The 25,487-nt window shown below is 38.4% G+C and overlaps 1 protein-coding gene and 1 long non-coding RNA gene across 9 annotated transcripts in view; one reads left to right on the top strand and one right to left on the bottom strand.

The window, feature by feature from the left end:
* Positions 1–25,487, bottom strand: part of LOC311617600 — a 1,721,005-nt gene that overhangs the window by 672,348 nt on the left and 1,023,170 nt on the right. The window lies entirely within an intron of this gene.
* Positions 14,093–15,076, top strand: CCDC54 (coiled-coil domain containing 54; the record flags this gene model as incomplete). Its single annotated transcript, XM_084874769.1, has 1 exon — positions 14,093–15,076. The coding sequence occupies one exon, from the start codon at positions 14,093–14,095 to the stop codon at positions 15,074–15,076; it is 984 nt and encodes a 327-aa protein (XP_084730895.1).

Genomic DNA, 25,487 nt, shown 5'->3' with positions numbered 1-25,487 from the left:
TTAGTGGGGGTGGGGCCAAATATGGGAAGGGGTGTTGGTGGTGAGTCAGCTGGTCCCACTCCAGAATGGGGTGGGGGAGTCGATCTGGATGGGTCTGGGTGGAGGGAAGGGCTGCAAGAGGTTTTCCAACTGGCCCTGCTCCCTATTGGAGTGGGATGGGGGGGCAATCAGGGGTGGGCCAGCTGGAGGGAGGAGCTGAGGGCCAATCAGGGTGGTGGAGGCCCATTGGAGTGGAGCTGGTTGCGGGGAGGGGCTGAAGGAGTTTGATTGGTGGGCCCCAAACCCTGATCTGGTTGGTTTGCTGGTCACTGTGGGTGTCATAGTGACTGGTCAATCTGGACATTATGGCATTCTGGTCGCTTGTTTTTTTATATATATAAATTGTTCATCTCTTGCTGTGTGTAATTTATAAATTAAACTTTATCATAGGTATGTATGTACAGGAAAAAACACAGTGTATATAGATTCAGTTGTACCCACAGTTTTGGCATACACTAGGGGTCTTAGAACTTACCCCTGTAGAAAAGCAGGGTCTACAATACCTGTTCTTTTGCAGGACATGTGATTATTCTCAATTACATAGGCAAATATCTAACTTGCTAATAATCAAATATTAGATAACAATAAAAAAATTCAAGCTTAATAAACATACAAAGTGGGTTTAAATTATGAACATGGTAGATAATTATTTAACATTACTACCACAATGACATTTTTTTAAATTCAGAAATATGAAGATTAATTAAATCCCCCTTCTGACTTGTAAGGTATACCTTTTCTAATATTTAAATTGAAATGGAATTAAGATATTGTTGAGCCTAATCCCTGTTTTTCTGAAAATCACCAGGAAGCTCAGAGGGTGCAGTATTAACCCTCACAGGTAATTAATGATAGAGCAGAACCAGAGCCTTTCGCTAAGGAGCCCTCTGCCAGGGGTTCTATCCACATCTTACCAGGACAGACTCCAGACTGCCACACTTTCATGGCACCAATCCTCCTAAAACCACTGGGAGAGAGATGATCTTTCTCCCTCTGCACAGAGCTGATATGGTCTCTTCATTGCCAAAAATAATGCAGATGCAAACAAATCCAATAGGCTCAGATCTTCAGAAATGAGAAAAAATTCCTCCCTCCTATTTTTTTTAAAATTCTTAAACCATAATTCAAGTAGGAAATTATTGGGATCTACCAGTTCTGGGACTGTTCACAATGGTGAGGTTATGGACTGTCTTGTTGAAACAGCCTTCCTCCACAGCACATGTCCAGTGAGAACCAATGACAATGGTACCCAGTGAGGTAGCAGAGGTGATGATGAAGAGTCAGGGAATCTAACTCCCACTTTCCACCCCCGCAAATATATGGCTCATGAGTACTTACAAACAGAAAATTTAGCTATTCCATAGGAATACCAAAGAAACTAAAGTTTGCTGATGCTTATTTTATCTTCATGACATATAAGATAGGAAGTTTTTGAGATTGTCTTGAAACATTTCTGTCTGTCTCTCTCCTTTTGTACCTCAAATTCAGTTTAGACTCATCTGGCAGCATGAGCCACCTTCCAGCCTCCTCACCCTCAGTCCTCAGGTCAGTCAGGATGCCATCAAGAGACACAGCTGGCAGCAGATTTCTGGCTTTTCCTCCTTTTTAAAGTAATGTTGACAATTTTAAAAGAAAATCCCATCACACAGAAACATGGAGAACTAGATCCTAAAGGATCGAGATGACACTGGTTGAATACCAAATTAAAAGAAATGTAGAGAATAAATAGGATAGAAGATGAGACTATCAATGTGGACAAAAAAAAAGGGGGGGGGGTTCCCTACCAAAAGTAACCTCACACCGTGATCTGATCCTAAATGTCCAACTGGGTTGGTCATTGTGGGTATCATGCCCCTGGCATATAACTTTTTAGTAAAAGATTTATCTTTGCCTTAAGCAAACAGTCCATTGTTTCTGTGCATAGATTAATACACCTTTGAAATAAACAGCCACCATCCTCAGGGGAGCACATAATCTTGTTAACTGTCCTGCAATCCAATGCTAGCCTTGCTTTCTCTCACCTTCTTGTGATCTTCCTTGCTTCCCCCTCTTTAATTTCAAATTCATAAAAGAAATTGCAAAAGTGTTATTCTCTAGAGTTTTTGAGATCTTGCTTCCTGACAATTATTGTCAGTTTGGCTCAAATAAACTCCTATAAAATTCTCTACAGGTCTGGATGTTTCTTAGGTTGACACCAGTAACAGACCAATTTCTTTTCCTCTCTTTTTAAATTGCTCTATCTGGACAGCAAAATGCTGGGTTACTGAGTTCACTGATTTATAGAGAATATTCTTTTTATGACAACACTTACACCATAGATGTTTATTAAACATTTATCAAATACCTATGATGGGCCAGGTACTGAGTTTTTTCTCGTCTATATTTTCTCACTTAATTTATTCCTCTCAACAACTTTATGAAGTACTATCATCTCTATCACATGGGTAAGAAATCAGGGATATAGAAATTTTTAAGAAACTGATTGAAGCACCTACACCTGGTGATTTCAGGTTACTACTCACAATGTCCTCTTAAAAATCAGGTCACTGTGTGTGTTTTTTCTCAAGTTTGTGATAAAAGAGGCAAGAAAAAAATCTCCAGTCATATCTAAATGATAAGCCCTGCACCTAACATCAAAATTTCAAATTCATAGGCTTCTTCCCAAATGCAATTCACTCTAGTAGGCTTTACTCTGGGCTTTTCCAAACAGCAGGCTGAGCAATGTCATCCAAATTTTTAATGGCTCAAAATGAGCCCATTTATGTTGGATGTATGAGATGGTGAATAAATTGTGGGGGGTTTCCTTTCCCAATGTCTACAGTTGAAATAGGCAAAAGAGCATGGCAAATCAGAGATAAAATATCATCCTTCTGATGGATACGATGTAGCTGTGTGGCAACCACAGTCTTCCTAATATCCAACCTCAGAATGAAATTGGCTCTCCACACTTCAGCCCTGTGTATTGAGGTGGGGTCAGGAGGGTGGGGGGATGGGGCAGCTGTCTTCCCTTGTTCAGCTGGTGGCATGGAAGATAGAATGAAGAGCTCCCAAAGCAGGCAGGCAAACCCTAAAGGCAAAGGAAAGGAGGACGGAGAGGAGTTATGCCTGCCCAGTTCCTTATCCCCAAACTCAGCATTAGGCAAAGGCACTCTTCTCCCCTGAGGAGATGGAGAAAGGGCAGGAGAGATATGATAATTCTTGTCCCTTCTCCTAAAACATTGTAGTCTGAGAAGGGAGGGATCAGCCCCCCAAACACACACACACAGAGATGTGCTGTAGCACTGGACTGTGACATAGCCCATTCTCTTCATTTGGGACACGCTGGGTCTCAGGCACTTCAGGACATAAAAATTTTATTCATAACAGTCAGTAGGAAATAAGAAGTGAAATGACAGTGTTCTGCTGTGGGGAAAATTGAGCTTTTAAAAATGGAAAATATCATTGTTGCATATTACATGTGTAAGATAGACAAATAGATGTAAAAAATCTGAAATTATATAGAAAGGGAAAAAGAAAATGCCCACGGTGAGTCAGGAGTAAATAGCCAATGGTTAATTTACCTCTCTGAATAAAGGAAAGCCACCAGGTGAGTCACTGTCCTGCAGCAATGACTCAGCAGATGGAGAGCCCACTTGTACAAGTAGGAAGAGGAGGAAGGAGGCAGTAAGGGCTGGGAGTGGGTATGAAACAGGGTCTGTGTTTAATAATACCTCCTTTGTAAATGGTACTAAAAGAGGAGAGGAAAAAAAGTCAAAATTAAAAATGACTTAGTTGTCCCACAGAGCCTTTCCTTCTTTCCTCCCCTTCTGGGAAATTAGGCACAGGGCTCTGATGAGATAGAGCAGTGTTTCCCAACCTTCTCTCATGATGAGAATCACCTGGTGGAGTTGTTAAAACACAGATTCCTGAATCCCAACTAAGAAGTGCTAAACTAGAATTTTTGGGAACATATAGGTAAAATTGCATACCTAACTTAGTGCTCTGTATATAACATCTGTGTTAGAGCACTAGTTAAGTATACAATTTTACCTATATGTTCCCAAAAATTCTAGTTTAGCACTTCTTAGTTGGGATTCAGGAATCTGTGTTTTAACAACTCCACCAGGTGATTCTCATCATGAGAGAAGGTTGGGAAACACTGAGATAGAGTACGTGGTAGAACAGCTGCAACTGATAAAAGCTACAGGAGCTGCGATGAAGACCTCTCCCACCACCAGCAAAGCAGGATTTAAGGCTTTAATCCAGCAGAGCCCACTTTGATACAACACAGTAACTAATTTCACCTAACGGTAACCCCAGCATCATACATATATGCCTAAGTGACCATAAGGACCAGTAGACCAAACAACAAGTTGACTGGTCACTATGACACATGCTGACCACCAGAAGGCAGATGCTCAATGCAGGAACTGCCCCCTGGTAGTCAGTGCACTCCCATAGACAACCTCCCTCAGCTGGCCAATTTTCCAAGGTCTCTCCCCCAGCCAGCTGGCTTCAATTGCCCTCATCAGGACTGGGCAAGATGGCCCCTAATGGCCCTGATGAATAAATTGTGGGGACCCCACCCGTGCATGAATTTATATACTGGGCCTCTAATTGTAATAATTAGCAAGCTAAACAAACATCCTGTGCCACCATCAAGCCCATAAAGGTCACAGGATGGCCCACACAGCTCTTCTGAGAAATCTCCACCCCTTTCTGGGGAAGATTATCGATATGAATATTTCTCCCTCTGATTGAGTACCTTACCCCCTGATTAAATGAACCTCAATAAAGGAAGCAAATCCCACTTAAGTAGGGCTGCTCAGTCTGTGCAGTAGCCCATTATCTGTTCCACTGTTTCACCCTAATAAAGTCACTTCATTTTAAACTCTATTCTGGTTTGTGTTTGAATTCTTTTCTGCACAAAGCCAAGAGCTCACTGTGGGTTGTAGCCTCTTAGTCCTCGGTCCCCCAGGACACCTGCATCAAAAGCTTTAAGCTAGCTGGGACCGGTTTGGCTCAGTGGATAGAGCGTCAGCCTGCGGACTGAAAGGTCCCGGGTTTGATTCCTGTCAAGGGCATGTACCTTGGTTGCGGGCATATCCCCAGTGGGGGGTGTGCAAGAGGCAGCTGGTCGGTGTTTCTCTCTCATTGATATTTCCAACTCTCTGTCCCTCTCAATTGCTCTCTGTGTAAAATCAATAAAATATATATTTTTTTTTAAATAGCTTTAAGCTAAAGGAGCTGTAGGAGACGTGGCAGCCTCTCCACTGCTATGGGACTGAGGCCTGACAGTTCAGTCTCAGATTTGGAACCACTTCTGCAAGGTCTACTCCTAAGGCCTATCAGAATTTCATGATAAAATATTGGGTATGCCACTTCCGCTGTTTCTTAGTTCCTTAGCACTAAGATTAAGACACTTGATTTTGTAGCTTTGACCTCCCAATACCTCTTGTAAAAGGCTCATCATGCTCTCAACTGATCACCAGAGATAACTAGAGGGGTCACCAATGTCCATTTAATTCACTCAGCTTCAGAGGCCCAGGTAGAACTCCAGCCCTGGGTTAATGCCATTTTTCTTGGCTTAAGTTTCACTAAAACACTATATTCATCTTTATTGAAAGCCTACTGGTATACAGCAGGCACCAAGATAGAGACAGTGAAGACAAACCAAATAGGGACCCTGATTTCATGGTGCAAAGAAACAGATTTTCATCTACCTAATCTCACTCATTCTTAAAGGTTTTCACTGCAACCAATTCCAAACCACTATATTTCTATGGCCACCCCTTCTACGATACTGAAATAATCAACTGCCTTTACTCTGAGCAGATCATGTATTCTAAACTCTAAAACAAAACCACCTAAAGGCTCCAGACCTCTTAGTAACAACACACCCACAACCAGATACTGAAGTATGAGCCACCCTTCTCTTTCTGTCAGGAATTATATCCTGGGGTATGATTTATAGTGTCCATAAATGCCTTTGGGACAGGTGATTGGAGGTTAGGTCTGTGAATCATCTAAAATTATATGCAGAACTACCGTATATGCATATGCTGTTTCTAGGGGATGACTGCAAAGCTTTCTTTGGATTCTCAAAGGAATACTGAATCTTCTGTTTTAATAGGTTTTAAGCAATTATGTGACTTTTTTAATCATAATGAGCCTGGCACCCCCCTTTTTTTTTAAGTTCTGATCTCTAATTACAAAGAATGTGATTTCTAGGAATGTTCTTTTGTTGTTGTTCTTGTTTTTAAGTGCTATTAAAAAATTTAAATGTGAAGTCCAATGGAGGTTATGGTAAAGCTTTTTACCTATTTTAGTATCTAATTACCCAAGGGCTTAAGCCAGATTGCTCTCATTTTATACTATATTATAGAGGAGAAACTTGGGCACCTAAATAGAATGAGTAGTAATTAATTCTCATAAGTTACAGTGAGAATCATAGCCATTAGTGCCAAAAACTGAAGCTGAAAATTATTGAAATAGGTGTCTAATAGAACTGCCTTGTCATTCTCCATTTCTGTCATTTGATACTTACATTATATTAAGACCATCAGAAAGAGATCTCAAATTTCCAGAAAGAGAAGAATAAAAAAATCTAATTCTCAATCTTTAGTTAAATATTCTTAAATACCTTTTATACTCTAATTGGCTTTTGGCACACCCAAAGCAGAGGCAGCAACAATATCTATTCTGGGGGGTGCCCAGGGAAAGGAGCTTTTAATAAATACTTAAAGCAATGAGTAAATACTTCTCCCCTTAGCTCACAATTGTAAAAGCCTAGTTAGAGAAGAAAGAGGAAAAGAAAACCTTCAGTTTTAAGATTTCCTTTTGGGCATTTTCTATTCTATGTGTAACCAGAGAGTACAGAGAGAAATAATATATTTGGAAAGTTAAATAAGATCTTTGCAATCCAAACCTATTACAGGAGAAAGGACACATGTAGCATTAAAGAGAGAGAGAAAATGACTCTAAAATCTAACTCCAGAAGAACAAGCACTGCAGAAAAAGTGCATAATGATAATAGTTTAAGGGTTACATAAATCTAAAAATTAGACATTTCATGATAACCTCATGACACTCCTTCCACATCAGCACATGGCATTATTGCTGTTCTCGTTGCACATGTGAAATAAAGTGGGAAGAATTATGCCTAGGATGGAGAGCAGACTAATAACAGAAGGAAAGATAGAGCCAGGGGACAAATGCACATCTACTTCACAGAGGTACTGGTGCAGATTTCCTCAGAAGCATAAAATGTCATAATAACAGATGCCTCTCAAGGTTAGCAGCAGCATTAAGGAAAACCAGCACAATCTTTCACATTATAATCTTTAAAATTTTAAGTCCAGAAAGAAAATAGCTTCCTGGATTTTATAGTCCAAAGTCCTGTAAAGCATAATTACAACTGACAACCCAAACACTAAAACAGAGTTTTTCTTCCAATTAAGATATAGTAGCACATAGACAAACCTAAGTGAGACAACACAGCAAAGTACACAGTATTTATAATAAAAAATGGGAAAACTAACATTCTTCAGTTTGTAAGCTTGATGATTTCTGGATTTGCTTACATTTTAAATTCCCATTCCTATATGATCACTATGTATTTTATGTCTTCTATTTTTGGTGTTTCTTAAATGAAGTTTGGTACAATTCAGGAACAGGACAGCAAATTAATCCAGGACTGCACCCATCACATAATTATTTCTGCTAAATGATATAAATTTGGTGAAACTGAGGTGTTTAAATAGAATAACTCACTGAGTTTATTCACCAGTGCCATTAAAGGAAGGAGGTCCATGGTTAAGCAAAAAACACTTCGCGTTTGCTTTCTCTTTCATTTCCTGGCCATTTATTTTTATGGCTACATCAACTGTGCACATCAAGACTTATAAAGCACTAGGAAGAGGGTGTCAATCATAAGCTATGGGGAGCAGAAGTTAAACAGCAGTCTTGGAGAAGGGAAACCAAGAGGTGAAGTTGAGCATTACAGAAGCTGAGCAGCCTTATATAATCTATTACCAGCAAGAGCCAAGCATAACAGAAAGAAAGGGAGGAAGATGACAGAGAGGAGAGATTACATAAAATACTAATGTGCCCCCAGGGTTCTGGTACTAAATGGTGAAGGGTATGTCTAGATAAGCTAGAGAGAGCCCTTTGTAAATTTGGAGTTCAGAGTATAAAGTGACACGAATAAAGAGATAAGTGCCTGAGTTCCCTAGATGGTGACAAATGCGTTTGCAGACATACCCACAGGGAGTTGGAAAACACACTCATTACCTGTGGTTCCCTGGAGACCTGAAAGACTCAATATGGGACACATGGGAAAGTGTGCTGGGTACCTTAGTCAAGTCTATGAACAGTGCCATTAACACTAATCCTGTTACCATCACTACAGAGTTCTCTTTCTCATCCATGCCTTAGCTGTTTCCAAGTTCATAAATTACCTCCTTCTGCCTGATCTAAATTTACCTCTCTTGCCATGTAACTACTTCAAGTCTCTGGAGAAGCAATTATTAAATCCCTATCCCAAAATGCTAAATGTCCCCTCAGGAGCTGAGAAAAGTTATCATAGATTCCCTTTTTGAAGAAAGCAATGTGTTCCCCAGCCACCCATAGAATTAGGCTCAGGAGAGACCCAATGTATATCTTAATAATCATCCACAAGGGCATTCATCAATGAATAAAGATAACTGAGCACTAAATACATGTTAGGATTGTGACACTGGAGATAAAGAGTAGAAAGCAAGTTTCTTCTCTCAAGGAATTCACAATCTAGAGGGGAGATTGGCACAACAATGGCATACAGCAATACTGTCACTGTGTGTCAAGCACTAGTGGGTAGGGACATAGAACTTTCAAAAAGCTCTAGTAAGTCCACGTGGAGGATCCTGGAGAACAGACAGGGGGAATGTATTACCTGGATATCTCCTAAAGAACTAGTAAAAACTTGCCTGGGTGATAAATACATGGAGGACATTCCAGAAAGGGACCCCACAATTTCAGTTATTGTGATAAAATGAATAGTATGTGAAAGAAAATGATCATTCCATCATTTCATCAGAGTTGTCCATCTTATTTGCCCAGGAATTCATAACATTTTTAAATGCTATCCTGAGCATTAACGGACACCGAAGAGTAAAATTTGGCCCTCTCACCCCAAGTGTCCCTCTTGCCAAGCTGCCTTATCAATGGCAATGGCTCCATCGTGTCCTTCAGCAAATAATGTGGCATCACTGCCTGCCTCTTCCTCTCATATAAACACTGTGCCTTTCCTTTACTCTTACTCCCTTGGCCCAGTGCAATAGCTCTGATGTCAGTTTTGTTCCTTTCTACTTCTCATGGCTAAAAGGAAAGAAAAGTAGAAGAGTTGGCTGCACTTTGGGATTCTTAATAACTACTTGGCTTGTGAAACACCAGATCAAGACTCTCTGATTAACACATTCTTATATCTACATCAGGTCAGTTACCCTCTGATTAACTTTGAAAGACCTCCCTGCTTCCTCTTCCCTTAATCTTTTTTTTCTCATTCGGCACATGATAAGTGATATTCAGGTGGGAGAGCTCAGGTTCTTGTAAATCTGGTCCTCAACTTTTGTTGGGGGTGTAAAAGACCTTCAAAATGTTTTCATCTTCACAATCACTAAGGGTACTTGAACAATTGTAGAGACTATCAGAGTAACATAAAGGTTCCAAATGTCCAATTGCCAACAGAAGAGCTATCACTCTACCAACTAAAAAGAGAAGCATATTAAAAAGGATGTAAATTAGGGTAAGTTTAAAATAGATCATCTGGACTCTACCATAATAAATTTATAGTTGATTTACTCAAAACCACTAGTATTTTAAATGTTAATAATGTTATCTGTTATTAGAATCATCTCTCCAATGGTCATTCCATGCCAGTCTTTCTCACACTATAGCTTGTTGCAGTAGCTGTACTAGGAGACACAATATTGGTTTATCCGACCCTGTTTGCTGCCTTCTGGTGCTCTTCTAATCCAAACGCTTTATCTGCATGGCATATGAAACAGTGAGCAGTACTTGCTTTATGCCATGGTCATACAGATAGTGGAGTGGCCTCTTTACTGAGAGAGTAAAGAGACTGTAGAGCTAAAGCTTAAAGCTCTTAACCATTTCCTACTTTCATTGGAAAGATGAGTGAGAAGAAGGTAATCAGAGAAAAGGAGGAAAGGAGGTTACAAATACTGAACACCTTAATCCCCAAACCCACTCTATAAAATAGGTGCTGTTATTATCCTATTGTACAGGCTTTTGAAAGGTTAGTAACTTAACTAAGAGCACTGAGTTAGTAAATGGGAACGCCTTGAACTCTGAACTTTCTGGCTCCAAATACCATTCCTGTAAATGCATGCCTCTCAGAGAACATTTTTCTTCAGTGAAAATCCACCGTTAGGTTCCAATCTTCCATGTTATTTCATTTCTAAATGTCTCCATGTATCTGGCAAGAATGAAAGGGTGGGAATCAGCTCATTCCCCATTTTTCATTGACCTTTTAATTATATTTATTGGGATGACATTGGTTAATAGGATCATATAGGTTTCAAGTGTACAAAATTTATATAGTGCACTGTATGCCCACTACCCAAGTCAAACCATCATTCACTTGTTGACTGCTCTTACAATTTCACCCAAATCAATAGGCTTACAGCCTCCCACACTAGGTTCCCACTGTCCAACAAGTCCCAAATAGGCTGAGGCTCCTTTTCTTAACATTAATAAATAAGTAATTAGAAACCCAGGTAGGTTTATGCTTTTATCAAACCTACTGGAATAATTTGCTTCATAAAATTATTCAGTGGACAAGAATAATTTTAGTTTAAAAATTTAAGTCTATTGTTCTTTATTATACAGTTGTTATATTACTATCATAATAAGGCAAGAATAGCCTTAGTAGCTTTAATAAATAAAATAAAATAACCAACCAAACATTTAGTTTTATAATATTGCTAAACAAATAAAATTTTAATCAAAATGTTTTCAATAACTATATAGTGTGATTTTTCTAAAAAAAAAAAAAAGAAAGAAAAAGAAAAGAACGCCTATCTCTTTCTGAGTTGGCAAACAGGTATTTTTATCATAATTGTCATGGCAGTAGAGATAAAATATATGAACTCTGCAGCTAGAATGTAAGGATTTTAAATTCAATTCTTCCTATTCTTTAGAAGAAAGAAAAATTACTTGATGTCTCTGAATTTCAGTTAAATAAGATAATATTTAGAACAGTGTCTGGTATGCACCCAATAAGTTTTAGCTGTTATTACCCCATTTGGAATATTTGCTACAAGCAATCTCTTTAATTTATTATATTTGAAGATTCTTGTAAAATGAGAACACCTAATCCAAAAATTCCCCCAAATTTAATGAAATTTTAATTCTAAATTTAACAATTAATGAAGATGATATAATGGTACACTTTGGAGATATTTAATTAAACATTTATTGTTTCAATCTTATAGATTTCTTTTAGCATTCTGGACCCATTATTTTTTTTCTTTCTGCTTTCAAATATTTTTATTGGCTCTTGACAAACTCACTGTGTCTACAGTGCTCTATGAATAGAATAGCCTTGTCTAAGGTGAATGGGGCAGCTCTGAACACTACTCAAGTACTATTCCTTTGCAAGTCTGCTTCCTGGAAAACATTTTTTTTTTCCTCAGCAAGAGTTTGGAAAGTTTTCCAGAAGTTTTCATGAGGTTTCTAAACAGAGATTCAAAGATAGGACAATCAAGGAAAATCCCAGATATCATTGATGAGCCAAAATTCTTAAATTACTTTGGCTTAAATTCAGAGTTTGTACCAAAACCTAAGCCAAAACTAGCCCTGCAATTAGGCATAAATAGAAGGAAGAATTATTTAGTAGAGGGTTGGGACTGGCACTGATCCTATAAGGAATATTCTTTTTCATAAAGTGGAACTGCACCTTGAGAGACAGCTTTAACATGTGGTTTAAATTCCAAAATATCCAGTCTTAGGTGACCAAAGAAAAAAATTAATGTTTACCTCAATATATAAAATAAACAAAACATTTAATATTTCAAAGGAATGAATTTCAAATATTATTATTCTTAAAAGCTGTAAGAAGAAACATAAAAAATGTCTGCTGTTTTTTTTTAAAGCTTAAGGCCATGGTTCTCAAGGTGTGGTATACAAGGCATGATGAGAGCAAAAATATTTCAAAAACTATTAGATTATACCATTTTGACATTTGCATTTTGCCAATTGCATTGCAAGAGCAATGGTGAGTAAAACTTAGCAGAAACCAAGGCAGTGGCAGTAAACTGTATCAATAGAAAGAAAAAAAGAATACAAGGAAATTCCAGTTTAGCTCTAGATACCCTTAATGAAGGAGAAAAAAAAATAATTTTCTTAAATCTCAACCCTTCAATATGTCTTCTTAACGTTATGTGTGATGTAATAGGAAGTAAACACAAAGCACTTCTGTGACTTACCAGTGTATGGTGGATATCTTCAAAAAAGTATTTATCTGAGTTACAAACTAAACTACTGCTTTTTTTCATGAAATATATATATTTATAGATAGATGATGATAGATAGATGATAGATAGATAGATAGATAGATAGATAGATAGATAGATAGATAGATAGATAGATACTTCAGAGGGGAAAGGAGAAAGAGGAAGACACCAATGATGATGGAGAATCATTGATCAGCTGCCTCCTGCACACCCCAACTGGGGATGTATCCTGACCAGGAATTGAACTATAACCTCCTAGTTCACAGGTGAACACTCAACCACTTAGCCACACCAGCCAGGCATGAAACATCATTTAAAATTTTTTAAATTGCCAAAACCGGTTTGATTCAATGGATAGACGTCGGCCTGCAGACTGAAGGGTCCCAGGTTTGATTGCAGTCAAGGGCATGTACCCAGTGGGGTGTGTGCAGGAGGCAGCTGATCGATGTTTCTCTTTCATCGATGTTTCTAACTCTCTATCCCTCTCCCTTCCTCTCTGTAAAAAATCAATAAAGTATATATTGAGAGAGAGAGAGAGAGAGAGAGAGAGAGAGAGAGAGAGAGAGAGAGAAGAGGAGAAAGTGTGAGAGAGAAACATCAATTTATTCTTCAACTTATTAATGCATGCATTGATTGATTTTTGTATGTGTCTTGACTGGGGATCAAACCCACAACCTTGACATACCAGGATAATGCTCTAAACAACTGAGCTACCTGGCCAGGGCCATGGAATATCATATTTACTTGAAAGAAAAACTAGAAGCAAACTATAATAATTCATATTTGGGTATTTGGCAAGCATTTTTAGGGGAAAATAGATGGAAGGACCTTAAGGAAAACAGCCTACAAGCTTAATTAATTTCAAACTTTTCAGGCTAAAATTAGAATTTTGAAAAATTTTATCTGCTACCATGAGAACGGCCTCTTTCCAGTACTCAAAGACTATTTTCTTCATATACTTTAACCAAAACAACATTTCACAATAGCTGTAATGCAAGAAGCAGAATCCAAGTGTCTTCAACTAATTCAGGTATTTAAAACATTTGCAAATATATAAATAAAGTCACTCATTAATTTCTTATTTTGGAAAATATAATTATTTTGTGTTAACATGTAATATTGTTATTATTTTATTAAATTAATATCCTAAGACTCTTAGTTTTAATTTCTAATAAGGAATATTAATTGATATAACCAATATAAACAAAAGGCTTGTGGTCTTCAATTTTTATGAGGGAAAAACAGTTTTGTGACCAAAATTTTTGAGAATTACTAGCATAAGGTTAAATGGAATCTTAGCTAGCAGCTATTGTGACATCAGAATCAGGTCAATAATCACTATATGAAAGAGTCCATGCAGTTGACCATTATTCACAAGCACTGCCCTGAAAGAAGCTAACCAACTATGAGTACCTACCATTGCCCTTCATGTTCTCCACAAGGCATTCCACAATGTTACCAGGAAAGACATGCAACAAATAGTAAGAAAAAGACCATTTAATTCTAACATTGCTTCTTTCTTTGATTCTCATCAGGTCTCCCACCATCTTGGCTCATGAAAGATGTACAAACATCAAGCTAAAGGAGTAAAAGCAGCTGCTGGGAATATGTGTCCTTTAAACCTCTCCAAGATCAGACAATCTCTTAAAAATGTTTACAATAAATTTAATAACCAGCAACCAGATTCAACTAGAAATCCAACTATAACTTCCTATGGTTTTGATCAAGATGACAGTACTGATGAAGAAATGAGTGTTATAGGAATGCTCCAAGATATTAAAACTGCCCAAATTGACCTCCTCAGGAAAATGACTGACATTGTCAGTGCAGTATCAAAATTCCAGGAAAAGACTGACTTTCATCAGAAGCAGATGGAGGTACTAGAAACCAGAATAAATGTTAATGAAGACAAGCAATGCACAACAACTAAAGATATCTTCTCTATGAAAGAAAACATTGATGCTTTAAAGGAGAAGATAACAGAGCTGGAAAACCAGCATTCTTCTTCCAGCATATATTGTTCAGAAGTTCTAGAAGGAAAAAAGGGTAAAGAGGTCATGGATCTACTTCACAAACTCATACAACCACAAACTTTGGAGAACACATTGGCTTCTACAGAGTCTGAAATCTCTTCAGCAGAACCAGAGAAAGTGCCAAGTTATTCTGATCCCACTGATCATCTTGAGGAAAAAACAATTTCTCCCAAAATTAAAATTCTGAAGCAAAGTAATCATCAAAATGCATTAAAAGGCTTTAAAAGGGCAAAGTCAAGGATTTATATTTACCCAGACATTAGTACATGGATCAAACTAACTTTTGTCCCTGGAGGAAAGTGGAGATTTTTTCTCAGTGCTACCAAGTTAGAAGAATTCACCCAGTGGCTTCTTTCTAGACCAACCATCCCTCCTGAAGAACCACAACTCATAACCCAGAGACACTGTCCGCTCACTGGACCTATTGTGAGCTTGACCACAATCTGTCTCTCTGTTTTCAACTACATTTACTGTCTCTTTGGTTTTTTAAAGGAAGAAATAACTCAACTATAGATGTAACCTCATGGCTGTAAGCATTCACACATTTTTGTGGTTGCTGTGAACTCCTTGCTCACATTTCTATATGTCTACAGTAAGTTAAGGCATATCATCCCACTGGACAACTATGGTGCATTTTCTGTCAATGTTCTTGTTTTCTCATAGGCAAAATTCATGAGGCTCATCAGTGCCCATTTCTTAGATAATGAAGCAAAAATAAAGGGGTTATAACCTAACTTAGTTAATGAACTCTACCAATATAGTCTGATACTGTTAAGTTACAAATATTCAAGGTAAATATACTACATTAAGTTATTCCCAGTTAATAATTTGAAATGGGGCTTTCTTTGGCAATAAGCTAAGAACAACCTAGTTTCAATTAAGAAAAAGGTACTAAGGCAGGTACAAAGGAAATTAAGGGAGAGATATTATGAAAAGACACAATATTGTCTAATATCAGTACGTTTTTTATTTACAAGTGCATTTTACTTAATCCTTCCTTACAAATGTGTACACAAATAATTTTTAAATATGTCTCTATGTGATAGGTGCAGCATGGAGGGTTCTATCACATACCTACTTAACACCAGGCTATATGTTAAATGGGTTTGTTTTAAACCCATTTAAAATATGCTAACAAAGTCAAGTATCATCTTGGAAAAGGCACCAGCAATCTATGTATTTAGTCACTTTCAGAAAAATCCATAAAGAACAGCCAGATTTCTAGTTCAGCACCTTGGGTGTGGTCCTTACATCAGAGAGTAACTAGGGGAGATAGGCCACGATACAGGCAAACAGATCACAAGTGGATTCCAGGAGAGTGAAAAGTGACTCAACTGGTATTTTCTGGGTCATCTGAGCCTCTATATATTTACACATGCTTTCACCTTACATGACTACTTAGCACTTGCTTATTGTTTCAACAGAGGCAAAGAATATAGGGAAAGAGCATAGGGTTGGGAATCAGAAGATCTTTGTTCTGAACAGTTTTAAATCCTAGACTTACAAGCTTTATTAGTTCATCTCAACAAGGTATGTTTTGTCATCTGTAAAAAAAAAATGAATCATTCTATTAACTTAGTACATACATCTTCAGTGTTCAGTAATAGCAAAGGGTTATAGAGGATAAAAGAAAAAGTAGAGGATGTTCCCTGTATTGTAGACACACAACACTGAATAGGATAAATAGAATGTGTGCACCCATATGAATGCATGAGAGATGGGGATAGGCAACAAAGAGCAATATAAGAAGTGCTCCTAGTATCAGGGGCGGGGATGGGGGGTGGGGGAAGGGTAATGACTCTTGTAGTAAGGAAGGAGGCAAGGAGAGGAGAATGTGGTGAGGGCAGTGTACCAGGCAGAAGGAAAACCGAACAAGAGCACAGCAATGGAACCTGGAGGGAATGTGGGAAATCAAAGCCACCAAGTATTTTACAAACATAAAGTACTGACAGGCTATTATGTCAACCCTTTTATGGGTCTCATATTTCTCTTCAGTGATCCCCATCATGTTCATTTTAAGCTGGCTTTTATCTGAATAAGAAAGTTAGAGGAGGAGAAGGTGAGAAGAACACCACACTATTTACTCAGTCACAAAATTTTCCTGAAGATGAAGGTCCTTTTAGTTTACCCAAGATTCCTGTGAGGAAAGAGGATTTTGCTTTTGAGTCGATATTTATTATCACCACCTAGATGAGCTCTCAACAACTCATTAAAATTAGAACTCAAGCCCAGCTGGAGTGGCTCTATTGATTGAGCATCGACTCAGGAACCAAGAGGTCACTGGTTTGATTCCAGGTCAGGCACAAGTCTGGGTTGCAGGCTCAATCCACAGTAGGGTGCAATGCAGGAGGCAGTCAATCAGTGATGTTTCTCTCTCATCAATATTTATATCTATCTACCCATCTCCCTTATGCTCTCTCTCTAAAATTTAATAAAGGAAAAAATAAGTAAAAATTAAATTAGAAATCAACTTGTAACTACATGTGAGAAAATAATTTTTCACCCATCCTTGCTTTCAAATTCTCCTGCCTCATATCCCCTGACTCAGGGTAGTCTAATCACCACCACCAGTTCTCTATACTCAGTGTACAAAAATATGTGTTTGCCTTGTCCTTGTGTCCCCCTCCTCTTTTTCAGGTCTCTCATCATCCTTAGAAGCCCACCCTCCCTGTCCCCATTTCCCATTTCCTCCCTGGATTATATCTTCCATAATAATTCTCTCTCTCTGGTCCTCTTACAATCACTCTGGTGGATCTTTCTCAGTTTCTTAGATGACTCCTCTGCCATTAATTATTCTCTTAAAATATTCATGGTTCACTTTAATAACTCTTAAGTCAAGGGACTATCAACCCAGACTCTTTGGGTACCTCCTGAGCTCCTATCCCAAGTGACTATTTATCTTCTCTACGTGATGTCTACAGTAGTCTGAAACTCCTTATTCTTCAATTAACCTTAGAAACTCTTCCTCTGACTCAAACTCATTTCTTTTCCATCATTCCTCTTGCTAATGACATCACAGTGCAAGTTATCTATATCCCCACACTGGGAATTACTCTCAGCTTTTTCTCTCTCAATTTGAATATCAATCATCAAATCTTTTCCTATTTATCTTCCAACAATTCAAGGGATCTGTTTCTCTGTTCTCACTTCTACTATTTTGGTTTAAGCCTTATTAATCTCTCTCTCTTTTTTTTTTTTTAAGGTTTGTCATGCATGGCCTTTATTATGTTCAGGTACTTTCCTGCTATACCAATTTTATTTAATATTTTTTCTTTATTGATTAAGGTATTACATATGTGTCCTTATCCCCCCATTGTCCTCCCCCCATTCATGCTCTCACCTGCCTGTTGTCTGTATCCATTGATTAGGCTTAAATGCATGTATGCAAATCCTTTGGTTGATCTCTCCCCTTTACCCCCACCCTCCCCTACCTTTCCTCTGAGGTTTAATTGAAAAGTTTTCCTGCTTGATATCCCAACCTCCAAGATGTCCATAATCCAAGTCTTAAAAAGTGATTTTTTTTGCTCTGGTCAGTGTTGTTCAGTGGTTAGAGTATTGGCCCAAGCACTGAAGGGTCACAGGTTTGATATCCAGTAAGGGGATGTACTTGGGTTGCAGGTTCCATCCCCAGTCCCAGTCCGGGCACCTGAGAGAGGCAACCAATTGATATGTCTCTCTCACATAAATGTTTCTCTCTCTCTCTCTCTCTCTCTCTCTCTCTCTCTCTCTCTCTCTCTCTCTCTCTCTCTCTCTATCTCTATCTCTATCTCTACCTTTCCTTCTTTCTCTCCTCCCCCCGCCCCACATCCTTCTCTTCTAACTCTCTCTAAATGGAAAAATATCCTCAGATCAGGATTAACAACAACAACAAAAAAGGTGAATTGAGAAGAAGAAAAAAAGTTCGAAAATGTTTTCATTGATCCTCATGTAAAGCAAAATGAAATCAAAATTTCTTAACAGAGCCTACACAACCCTTCCATCCTGCATTTTCACCTTCAGAAAGTAGAGTTCCATAGTGGTAGAGCACAATGGCTTTGGCATCAGGCTGGCCTGATTTAAGGCTGGCTCTGTCACTTACTAACTGTATAACTTTGGAACTAAGCCAAAGCTTACATTCCCAAGGCCTTGGTGTCCTTATTCCTAAAATAAGAATTATAATCATGGGCTATTGCCAGTAATAATGAAGATTATTATGTGAACTTCTAAGCAATCTAATTGATGTATAGTTAGTGTGAAATAAATGATATTATTATTATTTCTTCCCATTATTACTCATTTTCCTATGATAACTTTTCATACAAATCATCATGTAGCCACAGTAAATTCCTTGCAGATTTTTTTCAAATCTTGTATCTTTATATTTGCTGTTTCTACTGCCTTCAATGCCCTTTTTTTATCTGGCTAATGAGTAATAAATGGTCATTTGAGATTCAATTCAATTTTTTTTTCTGAGACACCTCCCCTAATCCTTATCCTCTACTCAATCTCTCTGAGAAAGAACTGGGGACTTCCTTAACAACCCCATCAGTGAGAGAGAATAACATTTATTTCATCACATTATTAATCACAAAACTTTGAGCTTTGTTATGATAACGACAGAAACTGACCTGTTTATCTTGAATAATTAAACCAGTTTATTAGTAGGTTTTCAGTAATTGTTTTTAAATTAAAGGACAGAAAATAAAGCACTATGCTGCTCTACAAAGAAAATTAAGTATAAATATAATTAGATGAATGCTTATAATATATATAAACATGAAAACAATTATGCATATGTCAAAATGTCTCATTCCATTGTTGTGGTTGTTTTTAAACTCATTATTGGTTTAATAATGAGGTGGAATTCAGCAGTGAAAATAGTAAGGACATTCAAAAAACACCAGACTTTAGAACAGCTATTTACTGAACATTTATTATGTATCAGGAACTGTGCTAGAAGCTGGGGTGTACAATGGTAAACTTTATAAATATGTGATTTTGGCAAAGTCCTTGATCCTTATATTAGTTTTCTCAACTCTAAATTGAGAACAATTTATGTCACAAGACTGTTGTGTTAATCAAATGAGACAATGTGTATAACCTTCCCAGAACAGCCCATGACTTAGTTGACACTTAACAAATGGTAGTCATTTCCTTCTTCTCTTGGCTAGATATTTAAGGGGGTAGGAGATCAACAGAACAAAGTCCCTGCCTCAAGGAGCTTACATTCAGAAGCCTCCCTCCCTTTGCCTGCTGTAAAGAACTTCAGACAAATAATGAACCAAGTGAAAGACTAAATACAAAAACTCCAAAACAACTTTTGATTCCCTCAACCCAATATAGCGTGGTAAGAATAAGACCGGGTGTGAAGCTCTCCTCTTGGTCTGGGCATTCAACCAATGTTCTATCATCTCTAACAGCTGTTTGCCCACCTTTAATTGCACACTGTAAAAATAAGCATCAGAAGAAGTATGTGGGGAGGAAGGGAGAGACCCATTTTAAGATAAGTCATTTCGTTCAGTTTGGAATATTTGCTTGCATAGACAGACACTAAGAGTATTCTGCTCATTCAAAAACAGCATTCACTAACATTTATTGAAATCTGACCCTATGCCAGGAACTAACTGAGCTAGACTATGAAGAAACAGAGATGAAAAAGACAGCAGCCTTGTCCTGAAGGAACATAATTTCTAATGGTGTTCCCTCCAGTTTCTAATTATTTTGACCTGTTGCTTAGATTTGGAGTAGAAAACTACACACTTCATTTAAAACTAAATGCAATATTTTTATGGGACACAACCCAAATCCCATGCAGAAAAAAAAATTGCTATTCCTAAAAGTAAAGTAATGTTTTAAGATTAATTCTTGTAAGCCACAAAAATGCAACTTTTTTGGTATCATTCTACCCAAAATGTAGACCCTCCCCAACATATCACTTCAAAACTTCATTTCTAAATCCACTGTTTACAGTTCAGAATACATATTACAAAGAAACATTTTAGAGTTGGATATTTTAGGCCAACCTGTAAAAACTAATTGAATAGCAATATACCCAAGCTATTGGTATTAATAAAACTATGGAGCCAAGGTATTCCCATGCAAAGTGTATACAGGAAAATACTGTAAGAGCAGTAGTTTTGTCAAATGAATCAGGGACTCCACTCACTTTGCTCTCTCTTCTAACTGATAGTAGGATGAATATTTCACAGATGATGGTACAAGGAGAATTCTTTGGGGAACACAGGGACAAAGAACAGGGTTTAATGGGGACCAAGGATGAACTCTAGGGATAAGACACTGACATGGGAGTTATTGGGCAAGAAAAGAGACAAGGTTCCATGTCTCTCCTGAAAATCTAGTCCAGGACATAAGGGCTGAAGTGGGCTAGGGCCACTTTTTATAGTGAAAGATTTAAAGTTGATCTAGAAAGAAGAGAATTATATATGTAAAGCACTTAGCATAGATCCTAATGCTCAATAAATGGTGATGGAGATATTAGAGACAATGAGGTAGAAGCAAAATTGGAGGCTTAACTCCCTCATTTGTCTTTTGGAATACAATCAACTTGGAAAATAACTTTTTTTAAATAAAGAAAATGACATTGTATTTTCTTTTTAATATATTTTCTTGATTTTTTTTTTTTTTTACAGAAGGGAAGGGAGAGGGTTAGAGAGTTAGAAACATCCATGAGAGAGAAACATCGATCAGCAGCCTCCTGCACACCTCCTACTGGGGATGTGCCCGAAACCAAGGTACATGCCCTTGACCGGAATCGAACCCGTGACCCTTCAGTCCGCAGGTCAATGCTCTATCCACTGGGCCAACCCAGTTAGGGCAACTATTTTTTTGTGGATATGGAACTCCAATACTTACTGAGCTATGAAATGTTAGTGGCAGGTGGAGTTAGTGGAGCAGGGCATTGCTGTAGTGGGCTCTTGGGACAAAGATAGGATAGATTTGCATATCCCCTCATCATTCTCCTTCTCCACCCCATTCTTTTCACTTAAAGTTTGTGGTACGAAGCTGTGGGAAGATGTATCCCAGCCAAAAGTAGAGTCGGGGAGAAGGGAAAGACAAGGAGAAGAAAGAAAACTCCCAATAAGAATGAGAAACAGCCCAGCTGGTGTGGCTCAGTGCTTGAGTGTCAATCCATGAGCCAAGAGGTCACTGGATCCATTCCTAGTCAAGGCACATGCCTAGGTTGTGGGCTTGATTTCCTGCAGTGGGCATGCAGGAGACAGCCAATCAATTATGTTTCTCTCTCATCAATGTTTCTAACTCTCCCTTTCTCTCTCTCTAAAAATCAATTTAAAAAAAAAAAAGAATTTCATGCAAGTTAAATAAATAAATAAATAAATAAATAAATAAATAAATAAAGTGAGAAACAGCAAAGGTTTGGTGCAGTCCTTCATACAGTAGGGATATTCCTACCAGAGGCCCACATCATGTGCTCTGAAAATACTAAAAAAAAAAAAAAAGGCAGTGTGTCTCCATAGGCAGTTTAGTCCTTTTTTTACTCAGTTACAGGTTAGCTCTAAGGAATATGCAGCTTCCAGAACAACTCTCAGCTGGACCTTTCCAATTTTCAAGGATGCCACCTATTTTTATATACTCCCTCTCGCCCCAATTCTCAATGAGGATAAGAAAATAAGTGGATGAAAATGTGCCCAAATGACAGTCTGATTTTAATGATATACATATCTTTTCTATCAGTCTGTTCAGAAAGTGTGACCTCATGAGCCAATATCCTGATGGAAGGTATAACACATCTTGGGATATCAGAAAATTAAGATGTGGTTGCCACTCTCATTTATACTGACCCTCAATCAACTTACATTTGACAACTATAAAGATAATAATTGCTTGATGTACAGTTTGTAATTAGATCACAGCCATCAGTGACATGGTTATTTGTTGTTATAACAATATTAACAAAATTATGCCTTTGGCAGTCTAATTAGAGGAGCACCTTAGGTGACCCAGCTGGTGTTTTCAATATGTTATCTAAGAGGTAAGATAAGAAGACAAATCAGAACTGACTTAATAAAGTTTCTGGTCAGAGACTGCTCTGAAGACAGTGAATTACTGAAGGGAACAAAGAGGAACTGTTGACTCATGCAGGCTTCTAGAAGACAACAAAAAGCAATGGAATACTATATTCAGCCTTATTGTAAGGGGTATCAATGAAAGTTTCCTTTCTCTTGAGCAGCAGAATCCCAAAGTCATAGAAGGTTAGCTATAATAGTAAAAGAAGCCTAAAGATTACTAAATTTTGGTTATATCCAAGTGGGAGTACTTCCAAGAGTTTTTTTTTTTTTAATCTGGTAGACTTTTACAAATTAATCCCTCCCCAGTATTAAAATATGCCTATGGGTCAGGGGATATATCCTTACCCCATTTGAAAATCATGACTATAAGGAGCAGCAAATGTAGGGACCTAGATATTAGATAGACCTAAATTAATGAGGGCTGTGTTATTCACCAGACATGTAAACTTGCTGAGTTTCTTAAATTTTCTGAGCCAACTTTCTTGTTTCTAAGTTATGGATAATAATAGAATATAGTAAAAAAATATATATGCTGAAGATAAAATCAGGAAAAGTACTTCACTCAGCATCTGACACATAGTAAGTACTCAATAAGTGTTCCATATAACTTGTGATGGCTGGTTTTATGTGTCAACTTGACTGGGCTAAGAGATGCACAGAGAGCTGGTAAAACATTTCTTTGTGTGTTTGTGAGGGTGGTTCTGGATGGCACTAGTATTTGGATAGATAGGCTGAGTAAAGAAGATGCCCTACTCAATGCAGTGGGTATAATCCAATCTATTGAGGGCCTGAATAGACCAAAAAAGGTGGAGGAAGGGTGAATTTGCTCTCTGTTTGAGCTGGGACATCATCCTCTCCAGCCCTTGGACATCAGCACTTCTGGTTTTGGACCTATAGTCTCAGATTGGGATTTATACCACTGGCTCCCCTGGTTCTCAAGCTATTAAGGTTGAACGGGAACTACACCACCAACTTGAAGATGGCAGCTCATGGGACTTCTCAGCCTCCATAATCATATGAGCCAATATCATAAAATAAATCTCTTTCTGTGTATCTATATCTATGCTACTGGTTCTTTTTCTCTGAAAAACCCTGTCAAGTACAAAACTCTGTTGTTATTACTATTGAATGGGCTGGGCAATAGCTATCCATAATGTTGAGGCCTGAGATGCAGCGGTGGAAGTGACTTTCCTAACTTTACCTAACTTGAGTCTGGACCAGATTCCAGGGTTTAAGATGGTGGGTCTAGTGTTCTTTAGGCCACACTGAATTCTTGCATTCTGAAAGCTAAAGGATAGCAAGATGCAGAGGAAATGCACTGGTCCAGGGGTCAAAGACACATTCAATTGTGCTTCTTACCATCTAATGTCCCATAACTAGGACAATGCATTGATCAAGGATTGGAAATCTGCATAGTCTCCTTTCCCAGGTCATTCAGTGCATGTTCCATTCTCTTAGAAACTTTGACCTTTCTCACACCAGAATTTTCTATGTCAGTCTTCTATTATCTGAGCATTTATTTCATCAGGAATCAGATGTTAATATTATACAGTAATGTATATGTACTAGAGGCCTGGTGCATGAAAATTCATGCACTGGAGGGGGGTCCTTTAACCCAGCCTGCTCCCTCTCACAGTCTGGGAGCCCTCAAGAGTGGAAAGCGATCTGGCGATCAGGGTAAGGCAACGCCCCAATCACAACTATGTTGCTGCCACTGCTGTCAGCACAAGCCTCAGCCGGCCCTGGTTACCTGAGCCTCGGGCTGCTGGGCAGCCACCATCTGAGGCTTGCCTGCACCTCAGGCTGGCCCTAGGTGGCTGGGCAACCAACATCGGAGGCTTGCCTGTACCTTGGGCCAGCCTTGGGTGGCAGGGGGGCTGAGGGTGGGTCCAGTCACACCATGCGCCTGCTGACCCCCTGGCAGGACTGAAAGAACTGCGGGACTTTGGCGGGGCTGAGGGACTGGGTGCCACCATCTTGTGGCTATGGGCGCTACCTTCTTTGTGATGGCATAATGGTCAATTTGCATATCCCCTCTTTATTAGATAGGAGATATATAAATATCTACCTAATAAAAAAGTAGCATGCTAATTGACCATACCTTCATGACACCCACCAGCCAATCAGGAGTGAGTATGCAAATTAACCCAACAAATATGGAGGGTTAATTTGCATACACCGATGCCAAGAGGCTGTAGAGAGGGTGGGACTCTTGCATCATTGCCATGGCAATGATGCAGGCATTCCACACTACCCCAGCTGTTCAGGGCCTCTGGGCAGCATGGGAAGGCAGAAAGGTGACTCCAGGCGATATTGGAAAGGCTGCTCTGGCCAGATCGAAGACCATGCTGGCAGCCAGGAGAACAAAGGCCCATTCTTGCACGAATCTTCATTCGTGCATCGGGCCACTAGTATATATATGGGTCTCAAATATATATGCATGGATATATACTGAGTATATGTATATTTATACCAAATACATAAGAATAGATAAACCTTTGGATTAATTTCCTTGCCTATGGTCAGTGATATTGTTCTTGTTAATATATATAGTTATAGCTTTAAAAAGTAATAATAATAATAATAACAAGAACTCACAATACTTCTGATAGAAGCCTCAGATAATACCTCTAAATATTAAAATAAATATTAAACTATTATTTCAAAATTGCCCTAACTGCTTTGGCTCAGTGGATAGAACATTGGCCTGCAGACTGAAGGGTCCCAGGTTCAATTTCGGTCAAGAGCATGTACCTTGGTTGCAGGCACATCTCGGGGGAAGGGAGGTACAGGAGGCAGCTGATCAATGTTTTTCTTTCATTGATGTTTCTAACTCTATCCCTCTCTCTTCCTCTCCCTAAAAAATTAATAAAATATATTTAGAAATAGTTGAAGAG

The sequence above is a fragment of the Pipistrellus hanaki genome (genome assembly GCF_964339955.1).
Source record: "Pipistrellus hanaki genome assembly, chromosome: 2".
Classification (NCBI taxonomy): Eukaryota; Metazoa; Chordata; class Mammalia; order Chiroptera; family Vespertilionidae; genus Pipistrellus; species Pipistrellus hanaki.
Note: the sequence above shows the minus strand (reverse complement) of the source record. Positions and strands in the feature narration are given on the sequence as shown.